The sequence below is a fragment of the Carlito syrichta genome, unplaced genomic scaffold, assembly GCF_000164805.1.
Source record: "Carlito syrichta isolate Samal-C Ts95f unplaced genomic scaffold, Tarsius_syrichta-2.0.1 Scaffold309718, whole genome shotgun sequence".
Lineage (NCBI taxonomy): Eukaryota > Metazoa > Chordata > Mammalia > Primates > Tarsiidae > Carlito > Carlito syrichta.
Window position 1 is genome coordinate 112,492 of NW_007253814.1, and position 11,916 is coordinate 124,407.

Sequence of the window (11,916 nt, forward strand, 5' to 3'; positions counted from 1 at the left end):
GAGTGAAACTCCAACTCAAAAAAAAAAAAAAAAAAAAGTCAAAATAAGTTTAATAACCTGAAAAAGTCAAGAAAATAGAAAATGAAATTTAATGAAGATATAGCTGACAAAAAAATGGAATAACCGACCACAAGAAAATAACGCAGAAAACACTTTGGGATCAAGCTGAGCAAGAATCAGGAATATAATGTTATAATTTTAAAAAATCTGGTCAGGTGCGGTGGCTCAAGCCTGTAATTCCAGCACTTTGGGAGGCCCACATGAGGGGATTACCTGAGCCCACGGGTTTGAGAACAGCCTGGGCAACCTGGTGAGACCTCTTTTCTATAATAAATCAAAAAATTAGCTGAGTGTGGTAGTACACACATATAGTTCCAGCTACTTGGAAGGTTGAGGCAGAAGGATCACCTGAACCCAGCAGATTGACACTGGGGTGGCTGTGAGCATGCCACCATAAAACACACACACACACACACAAAATCAAGCTATTATACATATATTGAAGTATGTAAGAATTGGTTGACCAACAGTCCTATAATATATATAATACTTACTAAAGTACTATCTTCACTAAAATATTTGATTTAGCACAACAAAGTCAAGCAGCAGTCGTTAGAACACAGGGCTGAAGCCAAAATGTATGAAGCCAACTCTGTGGCCTTGGCCAAGTTGTTTAACCTCTCTGTGCCTCAGTGGCTTCACCTGCAACACAGAGATAGTAACTGTACTGATCTCACAGAGTTGTAGTGAGCATTAACACACAACAGTTTGAAAACAGCTTGGAATAGTGACTGGCACATAGTAGTTGCTTTATGAATGCTCATTAAAGACAAAAATAATATAGGAATTAAAATGGATTTGGAGATCATCCAGAGGAGTAAAAAATTATTACAAATCTAAAGATATACATGGAAAAGTTAGAGGCACTGGCATAATTCATTCTGTAAAAAGAAGCAGTAGAAGGCATTCTTAGTGAGAAAACTACAGTCCAGCTACTGATGAAAATGTGTCTAAAACAGCTTTTTCAAACTCATAATGAGGAAGATGAGTCAGAAGGAGCACCCCGAACGTTCTGTGTAACAGCTAACATTTGACATGTCTCCAGCTCTCTATTGCTCTTATCAGTGCTAAGAATGTTATGGTGACTCAATAATAATTTTTTCCATGAGACTTCAGAAAAGCTTTTACTTTTTCCATTTTCTGCCAGTACTTCCATCTGCCCTCTGGGACTTTGTGAATTTCAAAATTTATACTGTCACAATCAGTTTTCTTCAGCCCAAGGACAGCCTTGTATGTTGAATTCTGCTGTGTTTTGTAAAGCATGTCATCATTCTCTCCAGGACATTTGATTTTAAGAGGCCCAACAATACAGTTTTACACTGAATTTGCTAAATGCTTTACTTCATTTGATTTCATAAAGAAAACATATAAAAATATTAGAGAGTGTTTTAACACGATTTTAAGCAAGTGTTTTAACAATATCATCCACAGTGTAACATTAACTTCCTGGTTAGAGCACTTACATATATCAAAGTTTTATTATATGTGTAAATAAGGGGCTTTATTCAAGTCTGAAACAAGCATCAGTGCCTCTAGGTAGGCATGGCTGATCAGAGTAAAGCTTGAGCTGGAAGGTCCAGATGAAATTAGCACACATCAAGTCATTTCCACAAACACCCACTGGGAATTCTCTGTGAATTGAGAACCACACAGAGTACCTGCCTCAAGACTGATAGACCACACATAAGGAACTTACTCTTAACATCTCTTCTCTCTCTCCATATAGTTAAAGGGATTCTAAAATTAGCCTTTTAAACCTATTTCAATATGTCTCTTCTTTCTATTTTCATTGCCAATATATTTGTTCATCCCCAACAATATTATCTGGATTACTAAAATCACATCCTAGTGTTTTCTGTGATTCAAGTCCTGTCTGATTTCAATGACCATAATGCTCCTTTCTCTATTTCCCACTTAGAAAACTCCTACTTATCCCTTAAGACTCTGTTTGAATGCCACCTTCTCTAGACACCTTCCACTATATCACATATCACAGACATATACATATATCCAGAAGGTTGGGCACCCTTCCTCAGGGTTAGCAAATTAACTGCACACCCCTCTTTCATCACTTATATACAATAACCATATTATAAATGTTGATGTATTTTCACCACTGACAAGTAAGCTTCTCTAGGTCAAGATCAATATCATCATATATACGTTACCTATTGTCTTAAAAAAAGAATTTAATAAATACGTATTAGATGAATGAATTAACATATGAATAAACCATACTCTTGTCCTCAAAAAGTTTCCTCCCTGCTTACTTGGAGGTATGACTGGGGAAAGGGCAAGGAATAGAAAGAAGATATAGAAATTACTATAATGTAAATCAAAATTAGATAAGAAAGTAGGGCATGTGGCAAGAAAGTAAGACTAGTTTGCCTAAATGTTTAGGTGCCTAAAAGTACCAGATAGGTCCACTACACACATGCTCTCATCTAATGTTCACAACCACTCTGCAAGGTATTAATATTTCCACTTGATAGGGAAGGACATTAAGGCTCAAGGGGCTTGAGGCCACACAAAAGTTAACGGTGAAGAGAGGAAGTGTTCTTCAAAACCCACGCTCTTTCTAACACAATGGTACAAATTCAATCCTATGGATCTTTAGAGGAAGGAACAGTTACACCCAGAATGAAAAATCAGGAAAATTTTCACACAGAAGTAACGATGAACCAAACCTTGAAGGACTGAGGAAGAAATGGGGAGGATTTTAGATGGAGGAAAAAATGCAGGTTTAAAACCTGTGAGCAGGACACTGAATGATAAGTCTGGAGTAAGTTGAGCATATGTGAAGAAAAGTCCAGTGAAAGAAATTTAGGGCTGTATTAGAAGACCTGGGAACTCTATATTTACAATGGGCATCACTATTAGAAAAATAACCAAGGGCTGAGGTCATGCTAATGACTGGATTTGTGCTATCATTTTTATGTATAGATAGCAAATGGGAAAAAAAAAAGATCTGACAAGAAGAGCTCTAAGATAAATCTGATTTTATTTCATTTTATTTGAGACAGGGTCTGGCTCTGTCACCCAGGCTGGGGTACAGTGGCACAATCATAGATAGCTTACTTCAGCTTCAAACTCCTTGGGCTCAAGTAATTCTCATCTCAGCCTCCTAAGCCGCCAGGACTACAAGCTCATACTACCATGCCTAGCTAACTTTTTAAATTTAATTTTTTGTAGAGATAGTATATCACTATGTTGTTCAGTTGGTCTCAAACTCGTGATCCTCCCACTTCGGTCTTCCAAAATGCTGAGATGACAGGTGTGAGCCATCATGTCCAGCCAGATAATTCTTATTTTTTATTTTATTTTCATTTAATTAGTTGATTTACTTATTTTTGAGTCAGAGTCTTATTCTGTCATCCAGGCTGGAGTGTAGTGGCACACTCATGGCTCACTGCAGCCTTGACCTCCTGGTCTCAGGTGATTGTTCTACTTCAGTCTTCCAAGTAGCTGGGACTACATGTGTGCTGCGTTAATTAAAAAAATAATTTTGTAGAGAGGAGGTCTTGCTATGCTGCCTAGGCTGGTCTCAAACTCCCAGGCCCAAGTAATATTCCTGCCTCAGTCTCCCAAAATGCTCGGATTACAGGCATGAGCCACTGTGTCCAACCAAGTCTGATTTTAACACAAGATATATGCTTTTATCCAAGGAGGAAATACAAGTATAGAAATTAACATTCAAATGTCCTCTATAATGTCAAATTAACAAAACATCATAGAAAAAGAAGTAAATAGGTATACTTCACAAATATGAGTCATATATTCCCTTTTGTTTTTAAATGTATACTATCAAAAGTAATTACTTATATTAATCTTTTAAATGATTTAAATCATACTCTTAGGACAACATCTTGACTATAATTAAATGCATAAATTCCTCAGGTTGCTCGTTTTATGAAATCTGATCATCAAAACATAAGATGGCCACACATAAAAGTATACTGGTTGTGTTTTATTCATGTATGTTTGGTTTTACTTATCAAGATTATGTTTTGAATGGCTCTTAGAACTAATTTTGTTTGAATGATATCCATGAGCTAAATTGAGTATGACTGATTACTTATATGGTAACATCGCAATCATTTAAAAGGAATCTAAAATAAACAAAGTAAAGACCTCAAGGGGATCATACATAGATCAAAGAAGCCCTAAATATATTTTTTTAGACTGCTATTTTTAGGTATTTTAAACATATGTTTCTTTTAAAGCAATTTTATGAGCTTAAATTTTATTGCAAATGTAGCCCTAAAGCTGTATATGTAAAAAATTCTCCACACTGAAATTAGTAGGAATGTCAGTATAACCAGTGAAAATTCTTTAATATTATATATTTAAAACAGAAACGGAGACTTTTAACTTTCAATTTTATATAATAAATAGCTGATGTTGTCAAATAGAGATAATTAGGGTCCTTGCTAAAATAAATATTTTTATTTGTAATACTATTATTATCAATCAATAATATAGCAATAGGTATTTTAAAAATACCAACATTCGGCTTTGAAATGTTTATTATATTTTGAATTTAGAAAATTTTTTCATAGATAATATATTTACACTTTTATCTAGCCAATGTCAGAATTAGTATAGAATATAAATTAGCAGCATGTAGCTCTTGACTATTTATAAGTTATTTGTTATTTTCCGGCAAAATTGTTAGTATTAAAGACATTCTAGGCAGGAAGTAAGGCATAGTATCTCTCCATCTTCTTGCCTAATCAAAGATATTTGAATAGAGAGCTAAAAGGGATATTATAAATGATCCTGTCTGATCTTTTTATTCAGAGATTAAAATACTGAGACCCAAAGAGAAATTCAAAAATAGCCTCAAATGCATATGTTATAAATTAAAATTTAAAAATCAATGATTTAAACATTCACATCCAAAAGTTTAAAAAAGAACATGAAATCTAAAGAAAACAAAATAAAGAGTATAATAAAGGTCAAATCAGAAATTATTGAAATAGAAATGAAACAAAAAGTGTTTCAACAATGCCAAGAGTTGGTTCTTGGAATATTGATAATGCCCTGGCAAAACTGATTGAGAGGGCAAATAGCCAACAGAAGGAATAAAAATGGAGATATAAGTACTGAGCCTAAGCACATTACAATATTATACAATGATATTCTAAACAACTTTATGCCAATAACTAGAAGTAAAATCTAGAATAATAACATTTATCAAACTTCTCACAGTTAATAAAGATAATGAATCTATAAGTAAAAGGCCTATATATAATGATTATGGTTCTAACATACACCTAGGAGTAATTATTAAATACTTGCTATATTTCTTTGCCTTCTTTTTTGGTTGAGTGTTAAATAATCTAAAATCAGAACTGACTGAGGAAGTTCAGCCTAACATATCTTTTGCAAAAAACATTTTGTTGTCCAAAATAAAGGAACAGAAAAACTGCCTTTATGAAACCTGATCATCAAAACATAAGATGATCACACATAAAACTACACGAGTTTTGTGTTTTATTGAAGGGACTAATAGAAAAGACTCTCATATAAAGTCTTTTCTAGGGTGTAAATTTCAATGCTGATTTCAACTTCTGAAGCCATCCATAAGAAAAAAAAATGTTTTCTTCTAATTATCTTAAAATATTAAATTTAAAATCATTTCTTTTGGTTCCAAAGTGATACTATACACTTAGGTGGCATCTGTATTATTATATCTGAATACTTGTTCATTAAATTTATTTTAAAAATTTTTAAAATTTTATTTTAAAGATGTGGGATACAATTCAGGATTAAGTATGCAAGTTGTCATTGTACAGGTAAAGTTTGGGCCTCTCTTTGGTCCCCATTTTGCCTGGTTTGAGATTAGGTACCCTTATTGATGTTGTATCCCCCCCATCCATACACCAGCAGTATCCCCTACTGTCAATCCCTTTCTTATAGTATTATGGTAAATGTTCAGGGTCTGCTTAAAAGTGAGAACATGTGGTGCTCTGTTCTTTGTTTCTGTGATAGATCAGAGTATGATAGACTCTAAATCCATCCAAGTTGCCGTGAAGTCCGTATGTTTGTCCTTCTTTATGTCTGTGCAATATTCCATTGTGTATATGTATCACATTTAAAAAATCCAGATCAGTTTCAATGGGCAGCATGGTTGGTTCCATGTTTTTGCTGTTGTGAATAGTGCTGTAATAAACATGCATGTGTAGGTATCTATTTTGTAGAATGATTTGAGTTTTTCCAGGTATGTTCTCAGTAGGGGGATTGCTGGGTCATATGGAAGGTGAATGTCTAGTTCTTTTAGAAATTGCCACACCATTTTCCAAAGAGGTTGCACTAGTTTGCATTCCCACCAGCAGTGTAGAAACGTTCCTTTTTCTCCGCATTCTCGCCAGCATCTGTTGTTGTTTATTAATGATGGCCATTCTTACTGGAGTTAGGTGGTATCTCAGTGTGGTTTTGATTTGCATTTCTCTGATGATTATTGAGGCTGAGTCCTTTATTGTTGGCTGCCTCTATAACTTCTTTTGAGAAGTGTCTATTCATGTCTCTTGCCCACTTTTAATGGGGCTGGTTGTTTTTTCCTTTTCGGCACATTTGAGTTCCTCGTAAATCCTGGATGTTAGGTCTTTGTCAGATATACAGTTGTCAAAATTTTTTTCCCATTCTGAGGGCTGTCTTCCTGTTCTCTTGATGATTTCTTTGGCTTTGCAGAAGCTTTTCAGTTTGATGAGGTCCCACTTGTCTATCTTATTTCTTATGGCATGGACACTTGGGGTTTTGATCAGGAATTAGTTGTCAGTTCCAATTTCCATAAGGATGTCTCCTGCATTTCCTAAGTTTCTTATAGTTTGAGGTTTTATGTTTAGGTCTTTGATTCATTTAGAGTTGATTTTTGTGTATGGCGATAGGTAATACTGTTTCAATATTCTGCATGGTGTCAACCAGTTTTCCCAGTACCATTTACTGAACAGGTTTTCATCTCCCCAGTGGTTGTTGGTGGAGGCTTTGTCGAAGATGTTAAAACATTGAGGTTTTTGCTTCCGGAATCTCTATCCTGTTCCTATGTCCTTGCTCAGCTCAGTTATTAGTTCTGATACTCTCTTTGTAGATTTAAGATTTTGCTATATACACAATTATGCAATCATGTGTCTATAAAAAATATGTGTGCCACTTACTACTTTTTTTTTGCTTTACTGCACTAGGTAGCACTTCCCGTATAATATGAATAGTGAATATCCTTTCCTTTTTCCTTTCTTATAGAAGAAAAGTACTTTAGTTTTTTATCATTAAATATAAAATTAGCTATAGATTTTTCATGCCTCTTACAGGGTTGAGAAAGTTTCGTGGTCTTTGAGGTTTATGTAACATTTTATCATACATGGATGTTTAATTTTCTCAAATGCTTTCTTTGGGGCAGCAATTGAGAGACTCATATGGTTTTACCTTTATTCTGTAAATTAAGTGAATAACATTATTTGATTTTCAAATGTTAAAATCAATTCTGCATTCCCAGAATAAAACCTACTTGGTTATGCAGTATTATCCTTTTTATATATTGTTGGATTTGATTTGCTAAAACTTGTTAAGGATTTTTGCATCTATGTTAATGGGTAATACCGAACTGTAATTTTCTTCTCTTACAATTATGTGAACCTGCTGATAAAAAATGCTCTCAGCTTTGTCTGAAAATGTCTTTACTGTCTTTACTTTTGAAGAATATTTTTGCTTAATATACTACTTTATAGTGAATTTTTTCTTTTAACACTGTAATGAAAAGCAGTCATTTCATTGCATTACCAAGGTTTATGCTTACTTCTCAGAAGTCAGAAGTAATTTTTATCATGATTCCTCTATAGGTAATGTGTCTTTTTTCCTCTGGCAGTTTTAAAGATTTTCTCTTAATTTTTAACAATTTGGTTATGATGTACCATGTTTTGACTTTCAGTTAATACTGCTTGAGGTTCATTGAGCTTCCTGGATTGGTGACATTATTCTTTTCATCAAATTTGAGAACTCTATTATCTCTTCAAACATTGTTCTGTCTCATTTTTTCCCCTCTGTTTTAAAACTACAATCACTTGTATCCGAAGCTGCTTTTTTTAGTACTATCATGTCTTACTGAGAATTCCTAACTATTCTCTCATTATGTTCACTTTCCCACCCCTTAAATACTTGAAAATATTTATGGCTACTGTTTTAGTCTTTGTCTGCTAATTCCATCATCTGTCATTTTTTAGTCTATTTCCATTGACCAATTTTCCTGCTTCTTTGAATATCTAGTAATTTGTTGTTGAATGCTTGATATTATGAATGTTATGTTGTTGAATGTCAGGATTTTACTGTCTTCCTTAGTTGATTGTTAAGTTTGTTCAGGAATGTCAATTTACTTTTGAATCACTTTGAGCTTTTCAAGGCATTCCTTCCTGCCTCCCCAAACATCCATTCTTTTTATTTTTTCAGCTATTTTCTATGAGAAAGAAATTCAAAATAGCAAGCATCCTTCTTTTTTAAGGCTTATTTTTAATTTTTGTAAGGGTGGGTATAGACTAGCTCTTACTTTAGGGACAACTTAGATCTACCTCTAAAGCACAGACTTTATAGAAAATCATCTGAATACAAGAAGAATTTAATGAAAACTACTAAACACATAGGAACTCTAGTAGTTGTTCAGTTTACAGATCTCTGGTAATTGTTCTTTTTTCCAGTGATGTAAATTTTGTCTAGTTTTATAGTTATTTGTGGCAGTAGGGCAAATCTGATGTCATTACTCTGTCACAGCTAGAAGCATAAATCCCAAAAGGGAATTTTTGACCATATCACAGTTTTGCTTCAGTTCTTTTCTCTTTCTCCTTTGACCTACTAACTCTGCCTTCCATTCTCCTACAATTCTCTCTCAAGAATTGATAATCATTTATTGAAAGGACCCAAACCAGAAACAAATTCTTGTAACTCACGTCAATGCTCTTTCCACCACACTATATTTTTTTTATTTTCTGGGATTAAAATACAACAATCTAAGCTGATTTAAGTTACCCATTACTTGGTATGTTTCTCAAATTATGTCTTCATGTCTCAGTCTGACTCTATCTTTTGTTTTGTTTTTGGTGTTATCTGTTACTTACATTTTATTTTTAAAATTTGGAATATGTTCACTGATAAAGTTAGAAATGATCCATGTTGAGAAAATCTATGTGAATATAAACTATTCCTGAAATAGCCTTCTGCACACAAAATTAAATAATACAAACTGTTTTTAAGGCAGACAGAGAGACAACTAATAACTGGTTCTTCCATATTGACATATTTCTGGGTTTTTTATCTCCTCACTGAGATTCTTATAGCTAACTGTTCTCCTTGTAAGCTATTTTAGCTTTTTGTTAAAGAATGGGGAAGGGGCTTAGAGTCGACATGTTTTTCTTCTAACTTAAGAGGCTTTACGTTGATGAGCTCTGCTCCAAGAATATAATGCTCATCATACTCTGTCAGCAAAATTATCTATTAATTTATGTTTATAAAATATTAGTCACTTTAAAAATAAATTTTGCATGGTTTTATTACCTGTTAAGGAGAGAACAGATAAGAGCAGAAGGAATAGAAGTAAAACTCATTTATAAAAATGGGACTTTAAGAAATAATTTTCAAATTTTACTGGGAGAAAAAGGAATTAAATAATATTTTAAGAGGTTATGGGTCTAATAGACTTACCTGTGCAACTGGATGTATTCTCGGGGTCTGTTGAGTAGATGAAGGAATCTATCAACAATCTTGTTTTTTCCTACACCCTGTAATTACACAGATACCATTAAACAAAAAGAGGCTTTAGTTTGGAGGTTGATGCCAAATCAGAATAATCTTTTATGAAAATCTACTATCTCTAAGTTGTATTATTTTAATTTGTTGCTCATGACAACCAAACCAGCAAATATATACAGCATATCTCCTAAGACATAAAGGTTTTTTTTTAAAGCATACTTCTAAAATACTAGTTCTAAGTTATTCTATTTAAAAGGAAATCTATAAATTCATCTCCTACATCTTGATTTTTCTGCTCTATAATTTTATACAGAACTCTAAGTATTATAGCAGAATATAAACTATTTCAGATTTGAAGAATATCATCAAAGGTGATCAAGTAAGTATAAAACAATAATTTTTCTAATCAGTTCTTCAGAAGTTTGATTTTTCACTTACAAGAAGATAAAATATAATGCCGTACTTTTTTTTTGATTTGGAGTCTCACTCTGTCGCCCGGACTGGAGTACAATGGCTGCTCCTGGCCACAGCAGCCTCGACCTGCTGGGCTCCGGCGATCCTTCCACCTCAGCCTTCCAAGTAGCCGGAGTTACAGGCATACGCTACCACATCTAGCTGATTTTTTGATTTATTGTAGAGATGAGGTCTCGCTGCCCAGGCGGGTCTCAAACCCGCGGGCTCAGGCAATCCACTCACCTCAGCCTCCCAAAGGCACGGGATTACAGGCTGAGCCACCGAGCCTGGCTTAATGCCGTACTTTTTTAATGCTTTAATGAAAAACTCATTTCTTCTTTTGTCAAACTTTCTAGTCCTTTATAACCCTGGAAACTTACAATACAGCTAAGGTGTATTAAGAAAACTCAACTATCTGTGTTGTTCCTAGAAATACCCTCATTTCCTTACCACTTACTGATACTGAGAGTTGCTATCCTTTTGTAGAAGATAGACTGTTAAAATAGAATCCACCCCCATACAATTTCTCTATTTTAAAGTTTTCACTTAGAGATGGAATGCAATTAATGGGATGTAAATCTTCTAACAAGTAGGTTGTGTGAAGGGTAGACGTAGCTATAAAGCCGACTTCCATATCGTACATGCTAGCAACAATAACTCTTACCGATTTCTTATCCAAGTTGAGCATCCCTAATCTGAAAATCTAAAACCCCAAACATGCAAAATCTAAAACTTTTTGAGTGCCAACAAGATGCTCAAAGGTCATCTCCAAGGAAATATTCATTGGAACATTTCAGATTTTGGATTTTCAGATTAGGGATGTGCAACTGGTACAGACGTGCAAATATCCCAAAATCTCAAATCTGAAATATTTATGGTCCCAAGTATCTCAGACAGGGATACTCAACTTGACCTGTATCAGGCTCTATACTAAGTATTTTCTTATGTTATTTCATTTAATCATCACTACAGTCACATGGGGTAGGTATTATTATTATTCCAACTTTACAAATCAAGAAACCATGGCTTGGAGAGGTAAGCAATGTATACACATTATTTCATCTTCTAAGAAGCTTTTCAGTATCTAATTGAATTTCATCCCAAATAGTTTCAAGCCTAATACAGACGCACAGAGAAAGAAAATCACATTTGAGCATTCATACGTAAATTACAAGAGGTACTTAAACTTTAAATGGCATGAATCAGTAAACAAAACTTTTTTTTTTTTTTGAGTTGGAGTCTCACTCTGTCGCCCAGACTGGAGTGCAGTGGTGTAGTGGACGCTCCCGGCCACCGCAGCCTCGACCTGCTGGGCTCCGGCGATCCTTCCACCTCAGCCTTCCAAGTGGCCCGAATTACAGGCATGCGCTACCACGCCCGGCTGATATTTTGATTTATTGTAGAGATGAGGTCTCGCTGCCCAGGCGGGTCTCGAACCGCATACATAACATTTTTTAAGGGATAAATTACCGAACCCGGCTGTAAACAACATTTTTAAGGGATAAATTTAAGCTGGGCTCAGTGGCTCAGCCTGTAATACAGCGCCTTTGGGAGGCTGAGGAGAGTGGATAGCCTGAGCCCGCGGGTTCGAGACCCGCCTGAGCAGGCGAGACCTCATCTCTACAATAAATCCAAAAAATTAGCCGGGCATGGTAGCGCACGCCTATA

At 34.7% G+C, this 11,916-nt stretch overlaps 1 protein-coding gene across 1 annotated transcript in view; it reads right to left on the reverse strand.

The window, feature by feature from the left end:
* The window catches only part of VWA8 (von Willebrand factor A domain containing 8), a 256,138-nt gene that overhangs the window by 31,431 nt on the left and 212,791 nt on the right, over positions 1–11,916 (reverse strand). The window contains exon 21 of the mRNA XM_008067589.2: positions 9,748–9,824. Within this exon, the coding sequence (XP_008065780.1) occupies positions 9,748–9,824 (77 nt within the window). The remainder of the gene's footprint in view (positions 1–9,747; positions 9,825–11,916) is intronic.